The sequence below is a fragment of the Pistacia vera genome, unplaced genomic scaffold (genome assembly GCF_008641045.1).
Source record: "Pistacia vera cultivar Batoury unplaced genomic scaffold, PisVer_v2 Contig142, whole genome shotgun sequence".
Taxonomy (NCBI): domain Eukaryota; kingdom Viridiplantae; phylum Streptophyta; class Magnoliopsida; order Sapindales; family Anacardiaceae; genus Pistacia; species Pistacia vera.
In genome coordinates, this window is record NW_022195489.1 from 1,435,773 (window position 1) to 1,459,330 (window position 23,558).

A 23,558-nucleotide genomic window follows, 5' to 3' on the forward strand; every position below is an offset into this window, starting at 1 on the left:
TGCTGATATATATCTATTTGATGATCCTTTTAGTGCTTTGGATGTACATACAGGATCCCACCTCTTCAAGGTTATATTTGTTCCTATCATAAATGCTTTCACTTGTTGTGGAATTTATTTTTTATTCAACTAATTTAAGCATAAATATTTCTCGACTAATGGATTGGGGTATTCTTTCTTCTTTTAAGGAAATACTTGAAAGGAACTATGAAATATACCCATCTAACAACTCAAACAATTGGGCTAGGCAATAGGCCTTTTGTGAGCTTGAGTAGAACTCTCATTGGAAAACCGGCTTGCCAAGGGAGGGTGCCCAAACCTTTTATAACCCACATGACCCCCCTTTTTCCCTTCTAATGTGGGATCCTAACATTCCCCCATGCTTCAAGACCAAATGTTCATGTTGGCCCACTCTGGACGGCTTCACTCTAGGTGGCCTACTCTCCCAAGTCACCCCTTTCTAAATGAGCCTTTTGTGGGGTTGAGTAGAACTCTCATTAGAAAACTATAACCCACATGCCCCCCCCCCCCCCTTCCCTTCTTCTTGCAATGTGGACATGGAGGGAAGGTTATTCCGGTCCCCTCCTTGGTTGTTGACTTTCTCCTTTCCCTTATTCTCTCCAGTATACCTTTTGTTTTCTTCTTGGAAATCTCTTCCTTTTTGGTTGCTATCATGGCTCCTTCACTTGAGTCTTCCTGCCTTAGCAACCTCTTTTGCTCTTGTGCTTGAAGAGAATGCACAAGTTCTGCTAAGCTGATCTGGGATAGGTCTTTGGAATCTTCAAGTGAAGAGATCTTTGCCTCAAATCTCCTGGCCAGGCTAACTAGAACCTTCTCCACAATTCTTTGATCAATCAACTCTCACCAAGTAGCTTAATCTTATTCAGGACATTCATTAGTCTATCCACATACTCCTTCACATTTTTAGTTTCTTGCATTTTGAGCATTACAAACTCTCTTCTCTGGTTTAAGACCTGCATGTTTCTAGTTTGAGAACTTCCCCGAAACTCCTTCTTGAGCTTATCCCAAGCTTCTTTAGGAGTATCACATGCCATAATCTTGAAGAAAACTTAGTCGGTTACTGCTGAATGGATGCAAGACAGTATTCTCGGAGCCTTGGCTAACTCTTCTTCATGAATCCTTATCTGATTCAGTGTTGGGTTTACTCTAAGCTGTAGGACTTGTTTCTCTTTCTCCATATCTTGCCAAAAACCGCGGCCTCTCAAATAAGTCTTCATTTTGATAGCCCATGGAACTGTTCACCATTGAAGATGGGTGGAGAAAGAGGAGTTGAGTTTGATGCCACGAAGAAGACTTGTAATGGGGTTGTAGTGAGTTATGGTGTTGTGTTTTTGGCTGTGAGAATCACGGCAGCGCTGATACCAAATGTTGGTTCTTTAATCGGAGAATACTAAGGAAAAAGAGAGTTAAGAGAGAGTTAATACTGATGCATTCAAAAGCTTAATCGTATTGCATCAAAACAGCCAATTTAAAAGCCAAATCAGCCATTGTTACAACCACTCTTTGCAGGATATTTTTATACAAATTCAAACTTAACCATACGTTTCACCAAAGACAAGTACATTAAACTAATACAAAGCCATAACATCCCGCTGTATACACCTAAAAACATCACTTTACAATTCAAAAATCTAACATCTCCATCATTCAAATTCAGTCTTTTACACTTCAAACTTGGCGCCAAAAATCAGCAGACCTGCAACATATCTTCATGTTTTCAGTAAAACATCACTACCATTAACATTATATAAAATACTAAGATTCTGCTCTTCGTTATATGTATTTCTTATTTCATTGACTATAATAGCTATGTGGAGATTCCAAATGCTGATGCAATGCAACTGTAGATAAAGTATCCATTTCAAATTAAATAATTTTGCAAGTGATGATTATAAAATTCTATTAACAATTTTTAAGGTTCCAAATTATAGGAAAAAAAATTATTTTATATAGATGCTTATATATAATCCTTAGTTCATAGTCCAATCCTCACTGAACTGTTCTAATGGAGCTCATATTCTCCTATACTTCTCAGTCCTTCTCAACTTTCTTCTCTTTCTCTTAATGGTGCAGAAAATAGGGAAGAGATTCAAAACCAATGATGAAACTTCAAATCTACCTCTAGCGCCATCGAAATTACCTCTGGTTGGTAATTTACACCTACTAGATGGCTCTCTACCACATCAAAGACTCAAAGACTGGGCGGAGAAATATGGACCCTTTATGCATCTATAGCTTCGAGAAATTTCTACTGTTGTTTCATCTCCAAAGTTCATAGAAGAAGTGATGAAAATTCATGGTATTAAATTTGCATCAAGGCCTTATAATCGAGCAGCAAAGTATCATATCTAATGGTTATACTGATGTAATATTCTCACCATATGGTGATTATTGGAGTAAACTACGAAGATTTGTACAGTAGAGCTGTTAAGCATGAAACGAGTCCAATCTTTTCGATCAGTAAGAGAAGAAGAGATGGCTAAGCTAATTAATTGGATGGCATCAAGGGCAGGATCAGTGATTAACCTTTCGAATAAAGTCAGCGAATCAACATATGTTGTGACTTCCAGGGCAGCTTTTGGTAAAATATGTGAAGCTGACCAAAAGTTATTCATATCAGTTATCATGGAAATTGCAAAGTTGCTCGGAGGTTTTAATATTGCAGATTTGTTTCTTTCTGTTGTAACTTTGGAAAAGGAAGAAAAAATTATCTATTTTTCTTCAATTGATACATAATAAATTATCTCTCTCTCTCTCTTTTTTTTTTTTTTTTAATAGTATTAAAGGGATAAAATTAAATAACTACACTTAACTAATTAACAGTAGTTAAGAGAAATTCAAATTCATAATTTAAACTGCTATTTAGTTTTATCTAAAATTGATTTTTTTTTGTCCATGCGTTCTTCATCGCTCTTATTCTTCATCCTGTCTTCCTCTTTTACTAAAAGGATTCAAAATTCAACACTCCTCCTTGAATCTTTTTGGTAATGAACTTCAAACATGTTCTTCACTTCATGTCCTTTCATACCTTCATGGCTTTTCAAGCCAAACTTGCAGCTAATCTTGCTGCCACGCATGTTGATTCCTGCCCCTCCAATCTTCTAGTTGGAGTGGTTCTCCCTCTAATCTTTTGTTGGAGTGTTCTTCTCCCGTCAATCTTCTGTTCGAGTGGTCTTCTTTCTCCAATCTTCCTGTTGGAGTGTTTTCTTTTTCATCCAACTTCTGTTGGAATGGCTCTCCTCCAATCTTCCATTGGAGTGTCTTCTTTTCCATCCAATCTTCTATTGGAAAGGCTTTCCTCTAAGCTATTATTGGAGTGTCTTCTTTTCTAAACTCATCTCCAACAAGTCCTTTAAGAAAAAAGCTCTAATACCATGTTGTAACTTTGGAAGAGATGAAAAAACTTATCCATTCATTTGTCTTCAATCGATGCATAATAGCCTTCTTCATCGCTCTTCTTCTTTATCATGTCTTCCTCTTCTACCAAAAGGATTTAGACTTCAACACCTTCCATTAAATTGCTCGAATCCGTCATGAGAACCAACTTTTATATGCAAAAGCTCCATGACGAATTTGACAGAATAATAGAAAACATTGTCAATGAATGTAAGAAGTCTGACAGGAGCGAAAGAGATGAACATCTGGCTGATGTTCTCTTGAAACTTCAAGAGCAAGGTGATATTGAACATTCGTTGACTACAGACAATATCAAAGCGGTCATCTTTGGTAAATACTTTTGCCTCTCCGAATATACTTGAATGCATAACTTAATTGTAGGGCTTTAACTGTTTTACTTAGACTCATATATAAATTCCTTATTAGGACATTTTCGCTGGTGGCACTGAGACATCTTCTACAGTCGTAGAATGGGCAATGGCAGAACTAATAAAAAATCTAGAATTAATGGAAAGGATGCAAGCTAAAGTGAGAGAAGTCTTTAACGGAATAGGGAAAGGTTGATGAAATTGGCATTATTGAAATGATTTTATTGAAGCTAGTGATAAAAGAGACTATGAGGTTACATCCTGCTGCTCCTTTGTAGCTCCAAGAGAATGTAGAAAGACATGTGAGATTGATGGATTCAATGTACCCGCCAAAACCAAAGTCTTTGTTAATACTCACTATACTTTCTCATGGAGCTCATATTCTCAAACTTCTCAATCCTTCTCACCTTTCTTCTCTTTATCCTCATGGTCCTCAAAATAGGGAAGACATTCAAAAACAATAATGAAACTTCAAATCTACCTCTAGGCCTACCGAAATTGCCTTTGATTGGAAATTTGCATCAGCTTGTTGGCTCTCTACCACCTCGCAGACTCAGAGATTTGGCCAAGAAATATGGACCCTTTATGCATTTACAACTTGTAGAAATTTCTGCCGTTATTGTTTCATTGCCAAAGTTCGCAGAAGAAGTGATGAAAATTCATGATATTAAATTTGCATCAAGGCCTTATAATCGAGCAGCAAGTATCATATCTTATGGTTATACTGATGTAATATTCTCACCATATGGTGACTGACACGACCCGCCTCGACCCTCCCTATCCCATAAGCTCCGGGCGCACCTATGAGACTCAGGTGGCTAAGACGTGTTGTGTGAGAATCTAAAAACTTGTATTCTGAATACACTTTTCATAAAAAAAAAAAAAAAATCGCTTGGATTCGTTTTGAAAGCATAAACACATAAGATATATATACGTACATTTGAAAATCTGATAGCTAACTCGTACATTCATAAAATCCAAAAACGGATGATATCAGATCTTCATATATTTTATAATCAACACATGATATAAACATAGGGATAAAACATGATTCTGTAGCAGGGATAAAACATGATTCTGTAGCAGGAACAAGCATGACATTTTTACACACATGATGAGTTGATGACGTTTGGGCCCAACCTAGAGAGCAATCACTCCTCAGCATGACTCTTCCTGTGAACCTGGGGAAAAGGGTCTAAAAAGGGGTGAGCTGAAATACTCAGTGAGTGGGGGATTGGGGAGAGTTTACAGAACATTCTTCAAACAATAGTCATGGCATGCAACAGTTCTTATGAAATACTGAAAAAAACATGATTCTATGAACATGTTATGGAAGTAACTAAATCATTCTTGTATGCATGTATAACTCGTTTTCTAAAATTGTTCTAGGTACTATAATCTCATCATTTAAGTTGAAAACAAATTCTGAATTATAGCTCATTATTGAATGCTTAAAATTCTTTTTCTGGAAACTTGAAACATAATTGTAAATGCTTATGCTTATGAAAACAATGTTTCCTATAAGTCATATTGCAATTATATATGTCATCACTCAAGAATGCATATAATTTCTGAAAATAATAACTCTACTAGTCATGCTGCGAACATCCAAACCATCATTCAATGAACGCTCATGATTCACAAAACAAAATCTGGTAACTAAATTTATAACTATTGTGATGATATAAAATTGAAAACCGATTTTCCTGAAACTATGCACTGATAACTGATTTTGGAATATTGTAAACTTTTAACTAAACTTTAAATCGAATACTGTAGTTTTTACTTATATTGAAAACTATAAGCTGATATCTTATTCCGAAACTGTGGCTAATACTGAAAGCTCTCTTAATATTCTGAAAACACATATTAAGACTATCGTTCATAGCTGATACTAAAAACTGAATGTGATTTTGAGCATTCTAAAACTGATTATGATATTGATAACATAAAACTTTCACCACCAGTAGTACCCTCGGGGAAATATGTCTTACCTAATAGGCGTCCCGCACGCAGGCAGAACAAGGAATGTACCTGTCATACCCGACAAGATCTATCATCGCGTGGGTAGAGCCACTGAAACTGTCATACCTGGTGGACCACTCAATGCGCAAGCAAAGCCAATAAAATCTGTCATACACATGCTCAAAGCCAAAATATGAAACTTTCATACCTGGCGGAATCCTGCTTGCTTGGGCAGAGCCAAAAATCTGTATCGCTGGGGAACGGATACTTTGCAGGGTGGTTTGTAAGCCATTACTATACTTTTTCTTAACCCAGTACATTATATTTCTTCAAAACATAGACCTTTATAAAATTATTAAAACATTATGAAATAATTTATGGTAGTGTATTATGGGCTAAAATGTAAGCAAAGACAAAACAATCTAAAGAGAGTTCTTTAAACCAATTGAATCATAAATTACCAAAAAGGGGAAATATCAAGCTTTACTCACTTCCCATTTGCTCAAACTCCCTTTGCTCTCTTCGATCACCAGAATTTGCTCGCCGACAGCCACTTTTCCAGCCACTTCCGTTATTCTCTTCTCTCTGCTCTCTCTATTATTGATTCCATCTTCCTCTCCCTTCTTTCCTCTCTTCTTCCTCTCCTTCTCTTCTTCTTCTTTCTCTCTTTTCTCTCTTTTCTTTCTGTCCTTTTCCTTCTCTCTTTTCCTCTCTTCTTTTTTTCTTCTTCTTCTTCCCCATTTTTCTTTTCATTGAATGGTCACTGTTCATCAAAATATCTGGAATATTTATTTAGTTGTCAATTATTTCGGCTATTACATTGTACTCTCAAAACTTTTAAATTATTACACTTTACCCCAGAATCACAAAATAAAATTTTATAAAACTCCATAAAAAAAAGTACAGGGTATTACATTGTCTCATATGAAGAAAATATAATAAAAACATCATCTCACTATTTTACATTAACGTTCAAACAACTTTTAGAAAAGGGAATAATATGTTAATGGAAATATTCAATGCATTCTCTTTCAACTATTTGACTGAATATCAAAAATTGTTTATAACCTTTTATCATTAACACCCAATTGAAAATACAAGGCTTGCATTTAACTAATAAGACATTTTGATAAAACCTTTGAATCAACTTGATCAATATCAGAACACTTCCAACAGCAACATACAGATTCCATAAATACTTGAAATAAGGTTTTAAGAGTTCATCACATGAGGACTTATATCACAGTAAAGACATCCAAAAATCTTTTCAAACAATAACAAACAACTCATCTTTACAAAATGAACAACATTTCCAATTATTCAATTCAACATGATTTTTCAAGTAACTGAAAAACAGTAAGCTTAAGGTGACATGCAAGCTTTGAAACTCAATTTTTTTATAAAGAATTCTTTTATGCATTTTCCGCTTATGTAAAAACAATGCCGACCATTCAATTTAAAGAGAACTTCCATGAATTTCAAACCAATAAACTAAAATATAACATGCAATTCTTGATACAACACATTCAAAAGCAATATAACTTCATGCATGTAACTTTCATCACATTTTTTTTTAAAGCCAAACTCAACAATCAACACCTCAATTCAACAGAAGCTGTCAAACCCATTAAAATGACCATCTCAGTCAAAACATGCAAGCTGGAATTTTGAAGAAAGTTTTAGTTTTTGCCACTCACAAGTTTAAGCTCAACTCGAATTGGTGTGATCTCTTCAAAGTTACCTTCTTTTCCCCCTATTGAACCAAAATCAAGGAAATTAGCTTAGGAATCTCAAATTTGGAGAAATGTAACGAAAATTAGAGAGAAGACTACATGCATGTTACCCACGGATGAAAATTTAATTGGAACTAATGTTCTTCAACTCTCTTAATCGGCACGTACCCGCTCTCTCTATCTTACTTCTTTTCCTTCTTACCTTTCTTCTTTTTTCTTTCTCTTCGACCAAGCCCCCTTTTTTTTATATTCTCTTCTCTTCTTCTTCTCCCTCTTCTTTTCTTTCTTCTTTCTCCTCTCACGGTCTCCTTCTTCCTTCATCCGGGTGAAAATCAACAACTTTTTAATCTTCTTAGAATTATGCTTCTGCCTCTAGATTACAAATAATCCCGCTAAACCCCTGTCACATCAGCTTTTCCTTCAGAAACCTCTAGATTTTGCCACTTGTTACTTGCAAACCCAGCAGCTTCCTTTTCTTGCAATTTCACTCCCAATAAAACTTTTAAAAACTAACAGAAATTCCCTTCCATGAAAATAAAATCACAAAGAATATGAAATATACATTAGGATTAAAAAAATAGGGTTTCACAGTGACTATTGGAGACAGCTAAGGAAGATTTGTACATTGGAGCTTTTAAGCACGAAACAAGTTCAATCTTTCCGATCAGTGAGAGAAGAAGAGGTCGCTAAGCTAATTGATTGGATTGCATCAAAATCAGGATCAGTGATTAACCTTTCGGATAAAATTTGTGAATTAACATATGATGTGACTTCCAGGGCAGCCTTTGGTAAAGTGCGTGAAGCTAACAATGAACTACTCATATCTGCTGTCAAGGATACCGCAAAGGCACTGGGAGGGTTTAATATTGCAGATCTGTTTCCTTCCATTAAATTGCTCAAATCGATCAGTGGAACGAATCGTTATTTGCAGAAGCAGCATGAAGAATCTGATAGAGTAATTGAAAACAATATCAACGCACGCAAGAAGTCTGACAAGTGTGAAGGAGATAAACATCTGGTTGATGTTCTCTTGAAACTTCAAGAGCAAAACGATCTTCAATTTCCATTAACTGACGAAAACATCAAAGCGGTAATTTTTGTAAGTACCTTCACCCCTTGGAGTTCAATGCAAAACTTAATCTCTGTTCTTGTTTTCATTTACTGTTTTAGTGGTTAAACTCAGAATCATGTAACTCCTTTTCCAGGACATGTTTGGTGCTGGCATTGAGACATCTTCAACAGTATTGGAGTGGACAATTCTGAATTGATAAGGAATCCGAAGTGATGGAAAGAGCACAAGCTGAAGTGAGGGAAGTCTTTAATAGAATGGGAAAGGTTGATGAAACAGGCATTACTGAAATGAAGTTCCTGAAACTAGTGATAAAAGAGACTATGAGGTTGCATCCTGCTGTTCCTGTGTTAATCCCAAGAGTATGTAGAATATAGTGGGTTCAATGTACCTGCCTATACCAAAGTAATGGTTAACGCATGGGCGATTGGAAGAGATCCAGGATATTGGAATGAACCTGAGAGTTTTAATCCTGATAGGTTCATTGATAGTTCTATTGACTATAAGGGTACCAATTTTGAGTACCTCCCATTTGGTGTTGGAAGGAGAATGTGCCCTGGATCTTTATTTGGTCTTGCCAATGTGGAGCTTCCACTAGCTATGTTTGACACAACCCGTCCCGAATTTCCTTATCCCGTAGGATCCGGGCGCTCCCACAAGACTCGGATACCCGAGACGTGTCATGTAGAAAAACTGTGAAACCTGTTTAAAGACATACTTTTCCTGAATAACATCATAGTATTTCCATTTCCAACATCTCAAAAAAAAAGACATGCATCATCTTTCGTTTTACAAAAGGAAAGAGTTAGGGAAAATTTTGGTATCAGATATTCATATCTTTTATAATCAACACAGGAGATAAACATAAGGATAAAACATAATTCGATAGCGGTAACAAGCATGACATTTTTACACACATGATGAGTCGATGACGTAAGAGCCCAACTCGAGAGGAATCACTCCTCAGCACGACTCTTCCTGTGAACCTGGGAAAAAGGGTCTAAAAAGGGGGGAGCTGAAATACTCAGTGAGTGGGGATTGGGAGAGTTTGCAAAACATTCTTCAACAATAGTCATGGCATGCAATAGTTCTTATGAAATCCTGAAAACAACATGATTCTGTGAACGTGTTATGGAAGTAACTAAATCATTCCTGTATGCATGTAAACTCGTTTTCTAAATTGTTCTAATACTGTAATTCATCATTTAAGCTGAAAACAAATTCTGAATTATAGCTCATCATTGAATGCTTAAAATTCTTTTTCTGGAAACTTAAAACATAATTGAAGGGCTTATGCTTCTGGGAAGAATATTTCCTATAAGTCATGCTGCAACCTCTATGTCATCGCTCATATGCATATGAGTATGAAAATAATACTCTACTAGACATGCTACAAACATCCAAACCATCATTCAATGAACACTCATGACTCTCAAAACAAATCTGTAACTAAATTTATAACTATTGTGATGATATAAAATTGAAGACTGATTTTTCGAAGCTATGCACTGATAACGATTTTTGGAATACTGTAAACTTTATGCTGATAACTGAAATTTAAACGGATACTGTAGCTTCACTGATACTGAAAACTATAAGCTGATATCTTATTTTAAAACTGTGGCTAAATTGAAGGCTCTCTTAACATTCTAAAACTCATTTTGAGGCTATCGCTCGTAGCAGATACTAAAAACTGAATGTGATTTTTGAACATTCTAAAACTGATTCTGATGTTAATAACAGAAAACTCTCACCGCACTGTACCCTCGGGGAAATCTGTCTTACCTGGTGGGCGTCCCACACACAGGCAGAGCAAGGGATGTACCTGTCATACCCGGCAAGATCTTTCATCGCGCGGCAGAGCCACTGAAACTATCATACCTGGCGGACCACTCAACACCCAGGCAGAGCCAATGAAATCTGTCATACCCGGCAAGATCTATCATCGCACGGCAGAGCCTAAAAACTGTCATACCTGGGGGACCTCAACGCCCAGGCAGAGCCAATAAAATCTGTCATACCCGGCAAATCTATCATCGCACGGGCAGAGCCACTGAAACTGTCTTACCTGGCGGACCCTCAACCCCAGGCAGAGCCAATAAAATCTGTCATACGCATGCGCAGAGCAAAATCTGAAACTGTCATACCCGCGGAATCCTGCATCGCTCGGCAGAGCCAATATCTGTATCTCTGGGGGATGGGTACTTCGTAGGGTGGTTTGAAAACCACTTTTACTCTTATATATAGTCAACATGCTTTTCTTCATGAAAAAAATGCATAGTTTGCTTGAAAATATGATATTTATGCCCAAGGGGGAAAATATGATTTATGAACATGCCCCAAACTGACAATCAACCCTTTTTCGTTTCTCATTTAGTATATTTATCAAAATCACTAAACTCTCATTTAATCATGCATCTCTTGTTAATCTCAAGTAACAATATAAGTCAAGAACATACCACATATGTGTATAAATCATGCATATATGACATAAATTCAAAAATCACATCCAGGGAGAAACTGAAAGTTTCCAAACAAGTTTTAAAACTAACAGTTTAACCCAGATTAAAAATTACTTTCAACATCACATTTCCATAGCATTGTCCACATAATCATAAGATATATACCACATTTCATATAAAAGTAAATCATGCCAAATCGTATAATTCCATGCAAAATGGGGGTAGAATGCAAGTTTTAAAACATACTTTCAAAACTGACAGAATGCACCCCTTCTCTTTTTCTTTTTACAAGAAACCATCTACCAATCACGAACCTCAACCTCACCGTATACAATTCAACAAGTTCTCTACTCTCACAAATTTTATTCATATAGCGTGAATACATATAAATTCTATATAACCAACATTCATCAAACATTTAAAAAATAAATCTAATTAACATAAAACATGGATTTAAGCTTTTGTGAAGAAGATTGGTTAACCACTCACCAAATCAAGCTATATTTCATGGGGCATCAAGACAAATATATGTTGATCTAGTAATATTTTCAAGTCACTTCAGAATCAATAACTATTTAAAACACAATTTTCTTTCAAACCCATTTAAATCTGCCAACTGTATCCAGAATGGAGGTTACTGACTTGTAAAATTCTAACAATTCAGCCCTTAATCTAAACCTTGAAACTCTCCAGAATTAAACTAGACACATATAGGATTCACCAGAATTTAAAATCACTCAATTTGGATAAGTATAGTGCATTATTTCAGTTCGTGAAAATGCATGCTCTACAGAAAACATGAAATTCCAGAATTTCATAGCAGAATTCAAAATTCATTAAAAAATCCAATACTTCGAATTTGGGATGAAATCAATTTTCAACCAATCTCTAATAAGTCTAAAACAAAATATCTGAAAATTTAGCTTCATTTGCAAACCCGAAACATATTAAAATTTTCAGAAGTTCGGACTGTCAGAATTTCACAGCATAACTTTTTATAACCAAAAACTACTTTAATAACTCTTGGTTCTTTAGGATCAACATATATTTTCTACCCTATAAACCTATTGCATTAATCTCCAATTTCAGTCAACACACAATTCAGCCACCATATCCAACATACTGCTTCCATAATTTTCTTCTATCACAAACATTGTGAATATGCATAAAATGCACATATGCTTGTCAAAATTAATCAATATATGAAATCCATAATTTCCATACCCTTCATTCCAACCATTACTGCCACCAATTAATTTCCAGACAAACCAGCCCTACCAAAATTAGTTGGAATTCTCAATCATCACCAAACAAACAGGCGGAAACACAAATCTGCTTTCCATTCAACAACATCTGGTATAGGCATAATTATTATACATGCATGTCCACACTTACTTCCAATTTCATTTATATAAAATCATCACATGCATGCCAAAGATAGTTTACAGAGATGAATATAACCATATCAAAGCTAAATAAATTTGAAGGTAAGGCATTTATGCACAAACATGAAAATCATTTCACTAAAAACATGATTTTATGCAAAGTTCTACTATTCCACTTACAAACATCATGCTTGTAAGGATTTGCAAAAGCAAATGGACGGTAGAAAAAGGAATCAACATGCAAGGCATAAGCTTAAGTTTTTTAAGGAAAATGTTTAGATCCACTCACATCTAGCAACCGAAGCTCCCTGCACTCTCCTCCACTCTTCTCTCTCACTCTACCTTTTTCAGCCGCACCCATTCCCTCTCTTCTTCTCCGTTTCTTCTTTTCTTCATCTGGGCGAAAATCAGCCTCCCTTGTTTTTTAAAACTTTTCTTTTCTGCTCTGCTCCCGCTTCTTCCCCTGCTTTCGTCTCCTTCTTCATTTGGGCCAAATCAGCCCCTTTTCTTTCTTTTTATATCTTTAATCTTTCTAAATTTATGCTTCTGCCCCTAGTTATAGTAATCCTGCTAAACCCCTACCACATCAGCATTTCTTCGAATAAACCTCTAGGTTTTGCCCCTTGTTACATGCAAACCCAGCACTTCCTTATCTTGCAATTTCATTCCCAATAAAACTTTTAAAAACTAACAGAAATCCCCTTCCATAAAAAATAAAATCATACAGAATTTTATATGTATTAGGATTAAAAACGGGGTTTCACAATGTTGCTGTATCATTTTGACTGGGAAACTTCCTGATGAATGAATATGAAGATTTGGACATGACCGAGTCCTTTGTTGCCACTCAGAAGGAAAATGATCTGTGCTTGATTCCCATCCCTATCATCCATAGCCTAATGCTTAGGCTCTAAAGTAATCAATTCTTCTTTATTTATGTTTGCTGCCACCATTTACCAATAACCATATTAGTTAGTTTGGATGGTAATTTTAAATTATTACTTCTAATGATCGAAGAGTCATGCCTGTCAGAATATGGGCTGGTTTTATATTCATGAATTTTAATGAAATAATATTCTCTCCTTATCTGAGTTCTCTTTAACTTTAATGTATCAATCCATGTCATTTGTTTATTTTTTCATATATTGCTAATCTATTTTTTTATATATTAATTTTTCCTTTACTATACTTGCTCAGTAAGGTTTAAATTAGGAAAGGATCCTAAATTTGTAATTACTCTGTCTTCCTTGGACTTTGATAAGTGCTAGAAAATACCCTTTTACTTAGTGGTTTAATGGTATTATTTGTGGAAAATTAAGTTCAAGCTGTGTGATTTGGCTTAATTATTTCATAAATGTTTTTTATGGAATCACAAGTATGTTTTGTATATTTTTAGGTTATAAATGCTTAAAAATAATATTCAGATGAAGAATTATGTTGTTGATGGAATTTGTGGCAACTGGAAATAAGCGGTTTGAGATTCGAAGTTAAAACGAGGAAGTTATGACATTTTGAAGATTAATTACAAAATCTGGAAAAATTGTTTAAGTATTGAGCATGCCTCAGTATTTCGATGATATCTGAAGCTGTAAACCTCATTTGGTGATGATTCTTAAAGCATTGGAAAGCTTACTAAAAGATCTACAATTCGTATGTTGAAGACTTCATCAAATTCAGAAAACTTCAAACAAGAAAAAGAGCATGTTTGTGTGGTGTGGCACAAGTCTACCCATGCCGCCACACAACAACAAATGAAATAGAAGATTGTGCGCATGTTGTGGCACAAGTCAACCCATGCCACAGCACAATGGCAAATGAAATTGAAGATTGTGTGCATGCTGAGGCATGACGACGATTTCCTAAAAAATTTGATATGCAATTACGAATTTTTCTAGATTTAAGAGTTCTAACCTGAGTAGGATTGTTGTAAACACACTCCTAAAACCCTAGCTTTATAAATAGATGTATTTAGCTATTATTTAGAGGAGATTGAGAAGAGGATAGAGAGGAGATTAGTCGCTATTTGCAAATCAAAACAACAACTCTTGTGGTTTTGGTTCATCATCGAGGGAAGTTTTCTTTTATCTTTTTTTTGAACTTATGTTTACAATGGTTGTTTATTTTTATTTGATTATGAAATAAATAAAGTTTCTAGGGCTAAGATGTAGCCCAAGTTTATGAATATGTGTTGATTGATTATTGTTAATTTTTGTTAAGCATTCTTTTCTAAGTTTTATTATAGTTCTTAATGCTTTAATTCTTTTGGTACCGAGGGTTGATTGATCTAATGGACTAGGTTATCGAGATTGTATCTATTTGGTCTAATATAATAAAATCATTGATTGAGCGAATACTAAAGATAGGCTACCACGATCTATGAGGCTTTGGTAAATTTCATATATAGAGCGTGATGAGCTCTTAAGACTTAAATCAAATTTAGAGATATTTAAGGTTAGTAATAAAGGGTTAATCTGGTAATTGTTCAAGAGAAAGTTATTGGAATTCTATGAAGTTTGACCTATAAAAAATTGAAATAATTTTAGCAATAATTATCAATACATATGATTAAATTAGTGTGAAATATGTGTCATAAGTTTAGTCAAATTGTTTATAACCAACGTGTTCTTTGCAATCTTCTTTAGATTAGTTTTAGTTAATCCATTCCATAAAATTTCGATTAATCAAATAGCAATAAGATAGTTTGTTTTGGTAATTGGGACTAATAATTCTCTAGGGTTTGATATCCATTTATTCAAACTGTATTACTTGCACGATTTTATATGCTTGCAAAACCCTTGTCAAACTCCAAAAGTATATTTTAGTCTCAAGTTCAACTGATTATTCTCATGCTTTTCTTTAAAGTATTCAGACTTCTTAAAGAAATTGTTAATATTGTTGTGTTTGTTTTAGCATGTATTGGGACATCGCATATGAACTCAACAGGATAGTTTGGTATGATCGATATTTTTCATTTAATTAAGTACTATAACAAGATTATGGGGTTAAATATCTTGGAAGAATGGACCTGATTGTGCCTTCATTTTGTTGATGTATGGCTAAAAAGAAACTTTATTTTCTTTGAGGGCAATTTTGTAATTCTAATTTGGGGTATTATTGTATTCTTGTAATTAGTATATAAGTTTTACTTTCAAGTTATAATTGTGAGCAAAAATCCCCGATACTAAAGATCATTGTATAGTTATTGTTCTCTTTATCTAGTTAAAATCATGTCCATTTTTGGTGAACCACACAAATTGGTTATGTATTATGTTGTAATTTATTATTTGCTCGTTTGGTTTAATCTTTACAGCTTTTGTATCATTTGTATACGTTAAGTCCATTTAAACAAGCTCTTAAAGTTGCCACTAATGTTTGTCTACAAGGTCCAGTTCGAACGTGTCAGCTGTCAACACATTTAAAACATTCACCCTGATTTTTACTTTTTGTCTTTAATTAACCATCCATTATAATCTATCTGATAAATAATTGGAAGTTGCTGAAAATAACAAGAAAATAAATCAGCAGAATATCATCTGTGTCTTATTCTGTGTCTTTTAGTTTTGGGAATAACTAGGTGGAGATTTCAAAAGCTGATGCAATGCCGGAGCAGTTATTTATATAGATGGTTCTGGAAAATCCTAAATTCATAGTCCAATCCTCACTATACTTTCTCATGGAGCTCATATTCTCCAACTTCTCAATCCTTCTCACCTTTCTTCTCTTTATCCTCTTGGTCCTCAAAATAGGGAAGACATTCAAAAACACTAATGAAACTTCAAATCTACCTCCAGGCCCACCGAAACTGCCTCTGATTGGAAATTTGCACCAGCTTGTAGGCTCTCTACCACATCGCAGACTCAGAGATCTGGCCAAGAAATATGGACCCTTTATGCATCTACAGCTTGGGGAAATTTCTGCCGTTATTGTTTCATCGCCAAAGTTTGCGAAAGAAGTTATGAGAATTAATGATGTAAACTTTGCATCAAGGCCTCAGATTCTAGCAACAGAAATTATGTCTTATGAGTCTACTGATCTTGTCTTTGCACCATATGGTGATTACTGGAGACAGCTAAGGAAGATTTGTACATTGGAGCTTTTAAGCATGAAACGAGTCCAGTCTTTCCGATTTATAAGAGAGGAGGGGGTGTCTACTCTCGTTGATTGGATTGCTTCAAAAGCAGGATCACCGGTCAACCTTACCGAAAAAGTTCACTCACTAACATATGGTATCACTTCCAGGGCAGCCTTTGGCAACAAATGGAAAGATCAAGACTTGTTCATATCAATTATCAAAGAAGCTACAGTTGCTGCAGGAGGTTTTAATATTGCTGATCTGTTTCCGTCTATTAAATTTCTTGAATCTGTGAGTGGAATCAGGCCTCAACTAGAAAGGATGCATAAACAAACTGACAGGATAATTGAAAACATTATCAATGAACACAAGAAGGGTCAGGCTACATTAAAAATTGGTGAAGAAGATGAAGATCTGGTTGATGTTCTTTTGAAAGTTCAAGAGCATGGTGATCTTGAATTTCCCTTAACTTCTGAGAACATCAAAGCAGTAATCTTGGTAAGGTTTTCAATTCTCATATTTGAACTTAAGTTGGTGTTTATTTTTGTCTCTTAATTGCCGAGTAGAATATACAAGTAATATTTTTATAGCAAGTGGGTTGTGTGAAACTTAATTTCTGTCAAATGGTTTAACTCAGATTGGTGAATAAATTTCCTTTTCAGGATATTTTTAGTGCTGGTAGTGAGACATCAGCCACAACTGTAGATTGGGCAATGTCTGAAATGGTGAAAAATACAAAAATACTGGAGAAGGCACAAGCTGAGGTGAGGGAAGTCTTTGGAAGAAAAGGGAAGAAAGTCGATGAAGCAAGCATTGAAGAAATAAAATTCCTGAAGCTAGTTATAAAAGAGACTCTGAGGCTGCATCCTCCTGCTCCTTTGTTAATTCCAAGAGAATGTAGAGAAGCGTGTGTGATTAATGGATTTGACATACCCATCAAAACCAGACTCATGGTTAATGCGTGGGCGATTGGAAGAGATCCAGAATATTGGACTGAACCTGAGAGCTTTATTCCAGAGAGGTTTCTTGATTGTTCTATTGACTATAAGGGAAATAATTTCGAGTACATCCCATTTGGTTCTGGTAGGAGGGTGTGCCCAGGAATGTCATTCGGACTGGCCAACGTGGAGCTTCCACTTGCAACGTTGTTGTATCATTTTGATTGGAAACTCCCTAATGAAATGAAGAATGATGATTTGGACATGACCGAGTGTTTCGGTATGACAGTCAGAAGAAAAGATGATCTCTGCTTGATTCCTATACCTTATCATCGATAGCCATTTGCATAGGCTCAACTTGATTGTGCCTTGGAAGAAAAGAAAAGATTCTAGGGTTCAAGACCTTGGAAGAATGGACCTGATAGTGCCTTCATTTGGTTAATGTATGGCTCAAAAAAGAGACTTTATTTTCTTTGAGGGAAATTTTGTAATTCTAATTTGGGGTATTATTGTATTCTAGTAATTATTATGTAAGTTTTACTTTGAAGTTACAATTGTGAACACATTCATGAACACATGTGATTTGAGATTCGTGTCCTGTTTTTACCTTCTTTTTTTCTTTAATCAACCATCCATTGTAATCTTTGCACTTTTCTATATTATTTATTTTTAATTTCACTGACTCCAAAAGCCGTTTAATCGTTTATCCAATCTTTCTGATAAATAAGCAGAATATCATCTGTCTTATTCTGTCTTATAGTGTCGGGAATAACTAGGTGGAGATTCCGAAAGCTGATGCAATACAAGAGTAGTTAAAGTATAATTTTCTAGTTGAAAAGGAAATTATATATATAGATGCTTATATCTAATCCTTAGTTCATAGTCCAATCCTCACTGAACTGTTCTAATGGAGCTCATATGCTCCTACATCTCAATCCTTCTCACCTTTCTTCTCTTTCTCTTAATGGTGCTGAAAATGGGGAAGAGATTCAAAACCAATGATGAAACTTCAAATCTACCTCCAGGGCCATCGCAATTACCTCTGATTGGTAATTTGCCCCAGCTAGTTGGCTCTCTACCACATCACAGACTCAGAGACCTGGCCAAGAAATATGGACCCTTTATGCATCTACAGCTTGGAGAAATTTCTGCAGTTATTCTTTCATCGCCAGAGTTCGCGAAAGAAGTGATGAAAACTCATGATATTACATTTGCATCAAGGCCTTATAATCCAGCAACAAGTATCAACGAACGCATGAAGTCTGACAAGAGTAAAGGAGATAAACATCTGGTTGATGTTCTCTTCAAACTTTAAGAGCAAAACAATCTTCAATTTCCATTAACTAACGGAAACATCAAAGCGGTAATCATTGTAAGTACCTTCACCCCTTGGAGTTGAATGCAAAACTTAATCTCTGTTCTTGTTTTTTATTAGTGTTTTAGTGGTTAAACTCAGAATCATGCAACTCCTTTTTCCAGGAAATGTTTGCTGCTGGCATTGAGACATCTTCGACAGTATTGGAGTGGACAATTTCTGAATTGATAAAGAGTCCAAGAGTGATGGAAAGAGCACAAGCTAAAGTGAGGGAAGTCTTTAATAGAATGGAAAAGGTTGATGAAACAGGTATTTTTGAAATGAAGTTCTTGAAACTAGTGATAAAAGAGACTATGAGGTTGCATCCTGCTGTTCATTTGTTAATTCCAAGAGTATGTAGAGAGAAATGTGAGATTAATGGGTTCAATGTACCTGCCGATACCAAAGTCATGGTTAACGCATGGGCGATTGGAAGAGATCCAGAATATTGGAACGTACCTTAGATTTTTAATCCTGAGAGGTTCATTGATAGTTCTATTGACAATAAGGGTATCAATTTTGAGTGCCTCCCATTTGTTGCTGGAAGGAGAATGTGCCCTGGATCTTTATTTGGTCTTGCCAATGTGGAACTTCCACTAGCTATGTTGCTGTATCATTTTGACTTGAAACTTCCTGATGGAATGAAGAATGAAGATTTGGACATGACCGAGTCCTAGTCAAAAACAAACGAAAGAACTTGTAAAAGAAAGAAAAACCAGAGAGTAAAGCTGATTCAGTAGCTTAAAGTTTTCATTAATTAGAGTTTACAATTTCTTCTATTATATAAAGAAGAATGAAACTACACCGTATAACATCTGCGCCTAATTACTCAGCTGCGTCTAATTACACAAACAGCATAACATTTGTGTTTATTTACAAAACTGCCACTTTCAACATTTGGTCAACAGTCCTTTGGTTTGACACTCAGAAGGAAAAATGATCTGTACCTGATTCCCATTCCCTATCATCCATAGCCTAATTCTGAGGCTCTAAAGTAATCAATTTCTGTTTGTTTATGTTTTCTGCCACCATTTACCAATAACCATATTAGTTAGTTTGAGATGGATGTACTTTTCAAAATTATTACTTTCAATGATCGAAGAGTCATGCCAGTCAGAATATGGGCTGGTTTTATATTCATGAATTTTAATGAAATAATATTCTCTCCTTATCTGAGTTCTCTTTAACTTTAATGTATCAATCTAGTGTCATTTGTTTATTTTATTCATATATTGCTAAATCTATTTCTTTTATATATTATATTTATTCCTTTACTATACTTGCTCAGGTCAAGGTTTAAATTAGGAAAGGATCCTAAATTCATAATTACCTCTTCTTCCTTGGACTCTGATAAGTGCTTGAAAATACCCTTTTACTTAGTGGTTTATTGGTATTATTTATGAGAAATTAGGTTCAAATTGTGTGATTTGACTTAATTATTTCATAAATATCTTTTATGGGATGACAGGTATTTTTTATATGTTTTCAAATTATAAATGCTTAAAAATAATATTCGGATGAATAATTATGTTGGTGAGGGAATTTGTGGCAACTGGAAACAAGCGGTTCGAGATTCGAAGTTAAAACCAAGGAAGTTATGACATTTTGAAGATTAATTACAAAATCTGGAAAAATTGTTTAAGTATTGAGCATGCCTCAGGATTTCGATGATATCTGAAGTTGTAGACCTCATTTAGTGATGATTATTGAAGCATTGGAAAGTTGACTAAAAGATCTACAATTCGTATGTTGAAGACTTCATCAAATTAAGAAAGCTCCATACAAGAAAAAGAGCATATTTTTGTGTTGTGGCACAAGTCTACCCATGCCGCGACACAACGACAGATGAAATTAAAGATTGTGCACATGCCACAGCACAATGGCAGATGAAATTGAAGATTGTGTGCATGTCGCGGCATAACAACGATTTCCTAAAAAATTTGATATGTAATTACGAATTTTTCCAGATTCAAGAGTTTCAATCTGAATAGGATTGTTGTAAACACACTCCTAAAACCCTAGCATTATAAATAGATGTCTTCAACTATTATTTAGGAAGGAGATTGAGTAGAGGATAGAGAGGAGATTCCGCTATTTGCAAATCAAAACAACAACTCTTGGGGTTTTGGTTCATCATCTAGGGAAGTTTTCTTTTATCTTTTTCTTGAACATATGTTTACAATGGTTGTTTATTTTTATTTGATTATGAAATAAATAAAGTTTCTAGGGCTAAGATGTAGCCCAAGTTTATGAATATGTGTTTATTGATTATTGTTAAGTGTTCTACATAAACTCTGGTGCAATATGTTGGCTGTCAAAGAAGCATGAAACTATGGCTCAGTCCACGGCAGAAGTAGAGTATATATCTGTTGCAGCAACCGTGAACCAAGCAATTTGGCTTAGAAACATTATGGCAGACCTGAAGCAAAACCAGAAAAGTTCAACTCCAATACTGTGTGACAACCGGTCTGCAGTTGCCATGGCCAAAAATCCAGTGCTTCACAGCAAGACCAAGCATATCAAGATAAAATTTCATGCAGTGAGGGAAGCTGCAGGGGTGAAGAACAAACTGTTGACATTATGACCAAAGCATTGTCCAAAGCCAAGTTTGAACATCTTAGGCTCAAACTTGGTGTTTCCAGCAAATGTATCAAGGAAGAGTGTTGATGAAGTGATACCTTGCTGGAAATGCATTATGTTCCAGTTTGCAATTTAAATATTTTGATGCCAATGGAATCAGCTGCTGCAGTGGGTGTGTGTGAGCTGCAGTTTGGTGCAACTTTTGAATCTTGGTTTACGTGTGATTAAGACTTGTAATTGATGTATTTTGAGTACGCTTTAGTCAGTTATTAGAGTTCAAATTTAAATTTGTAATTTGTCTTTACTGTAGTTGTTGTAACAGTGAGAGTTTAGGTTGTACTGATGTATATATTTTCAGTCCTCTATAATGAAATGATATTCCTCTTCTNGTCAGAATATGGGCTGGTTTTATATTCATGAATTTTAATGAAATAATATTCTCTCCTTATCTGAGTTCTCTTTAACTTTAATGTATCAATCTAGTGTCATTTGTTTATTTTATTCATATATTGCTAAATCTATTTCTTTTATATATTATATTTATTCCTTTACTATACTTGCTCAGGTCAAGGTTTAAATTAGGAAAGGATCCTAAATTCATAATTACCTCTTCTTCCTTGGACTCTGATAAGTGCTTGAAAATACCCTTTTACTTAGTGGTTTATTGGTATTATTTATGAGAAATTAGGTTCAAATTGTGTGATTTGACTTAATTATTTCATAAATATCTTTTATGGGATGACAGGTATTTTTTATATGTTTTCAAATTATAAATGCTTAAAAATAATATTCGGATGAATAATTATGTTGGTGAGGGAATTTGTGGCAACTGGAAACAAGCGGTTCGAGATTCGAAGTTAAAACCAAGGAAGTTATGACATTTTGAAGATTAATTACAAAATCTGGAAAAATTGTTTAAGTATTGAGCATGCCTCAGGATTTCGATGATATCTGAAGTTGTAGACCTCATTTAGTGATGATTATTGAAGCATTGGAAAGTTGACTAAAAGATCTACAATTCGTATGTTGAAGACTTCATCAAATTAAGAAAGCTCCATACAAGAAAAAGAGCATATTTTTGTGTTGTGGCACAAGTCTACCCATGCCGCGACACAACGACAGATGAAATTAAAGATTGTGCACATGCCACAGCACAATGGCAGATGAAATTGAAGATTGTGTGCATGTCGCGGCATAACAACGATTTCCTAAAAAATTTGATATGTAATTACGAATTTTTCCAGATTCAAGAGTTTCAATCTGAATAGGATTGTTGTAAACACACTCCTAAAACCCTAGCATTATAAATAGATGTCTTCAACTATTATTTAGGAAGGAGATTGAGTAGAGGATAGAGAGGAGATTCCGCTATTTGCAAATCAAAACAACAACTCTTGGGGTTTTGGTTCATCATCTAGGGAAGTTTTCTTTTATCTTTTTCTTGAACATATGTTTACAATGGTTGTTTATTTTTATTTGATTATGAAATAAATAAAGTTTCTAGGGCTAAGATGTAGCCCAAGTTTATGAATATGTGTTTATTGATTATTGTTAAGTGTTCTACATAAACTCTGGTGCAATATGTTGGCTGTCAAAGAAGCATGAAACTATGGCTCAGTCCACGGCAGAAGTAGAGTATATATCTGTTGCAGCAACCGTGAACCAAGCAATTTGGCTTAGAAAAATTATGGCAGACCTGAAGCAAAACCAGAAAAGTTCAACTCCAATACTGTGTGACAACCGGTCTGCAGTTGCCATGGCCAAAAATCCAGTGCTTCACAGCAAGACCAAGCATATCAAGATAAAATTTCATGCAGTGAGGGAAGCTGCAGGGGTGAAGAACAAACTGTTGACATTATGACCAAAGCATTGTCCAAAGCCAAGTTTGAACATCTTAGGCTCAAACTTGGTGTTTCCAGCAAATGTATCAAGGAAGAGTGTTGATGAAGTGATACCTTGCTGGAAATGCATTATGTTCCAGTTTGCAATTTAAATATTTTGATGCCAATGGAATCAGCTGCTGCAGTGGGTGTGTGTGAGCTGCAGTTTGGTGCAACTTTTGAATCTTGGTTTACGTGTGATTAAGACTTGTAATTGATGTATTTTGAGTACGCTTTAGTCAGTTATTAGAGTTCAAATTTAAATTTGTAATTTGTCTTTACTGTAGTTGTTGTAACAGTGAGAGTTTAGGTTGTACTGATGTATATATTTTCAG

At 35.0% G+C, this 23,558-nt stretch overlaps 2 protein-coding genes and 1 pseudogene across 2 annotated transcripts; all 3 read left to right on the forward strand.

Annotated features, from left to right (window-relative positions):
- Positions 1–4,154: 4,154 nt before the first annotated feature.
- On the forward strand, positions 4,155–16,021 carry LOC116123405 (annotated as a pseudogene).
- A 24-nt stretch (positions 16,022–16,045) lies between these two features.
- On the forward strand, positions 16,046–18,033 carry LOC116123423 (premnaspirodiene oxygenase-like). The gene is made up of 2 exons (XM_031409193.1): positions 16,046–16,969; positions 17,134–18,033. Exons 1-2 carry the CDS (start codon positions 16,073–16,075, stop codon positions 17,746–17,748), a joined length of 1,512 nt encoding a protein of 503 aa, XP_031265053.1. The 5' UTR covers positions 16,046–16,072; the 3' UTR covers positions 17,749–18,033.
- A 352-nt stretch (positions 18,034–18,385) lies between these two features.
- On the forward strand, positions 18,386–19,440 carry LOC116123407 (premnaspirodiene oxygenase-like). Its single transcript, XM_031409175.1, has 3 exons — positions 18,386–18,700; positions 18,889–19,218; positions 19,273–19,440. The coding sequence occupies exons 1-3, from the start codon at positions 18,386–18,388 to the stop codon at positions 19,438–19,440; spliced, it is 813 nt and encodes a 270-aa protein (XP_031265035.1).
- Positions 19,441–23,558: the final 4,118 nt, after the last annotated feature.

Coding starts and splice junctions, on each gene's coding strand:
- LOC116123423 (XM_031409193.1), top strand. CDS start 16,073: ATGGAGCTCATATTCTCCAACTTCTCAATCCTTCTCACCTTTCTTCTC. Junction 16,970..17,133: donor ACATCAAAGCAGTAATCTTG/GTAAGGTTTTCA, acceptor TTTCCTTTTCAG/GATATTTTTAGTGCTGGTAG.
- LOC116123407 (XM_031409175.1), top strand. CDS start 18,386: ATGGGGAAGAGATTCAAAACCAATGATGAAACTTCAAATCTACCTCCA. Junction 18,701..18,888: donor GTAAAGGAGATAAACATCTG/GTTGATGTTCTC, acceptor TCCTTTTTCCAG/GAAATGTTTGCTGCTGGCAT. Junction 19,219..19,272: donor GAGATCCAGAATATTGGAAC/GTACCTTAGATT, acceptor ATTGACAATAAG/GGTATCAATTTTGAGTGCCT.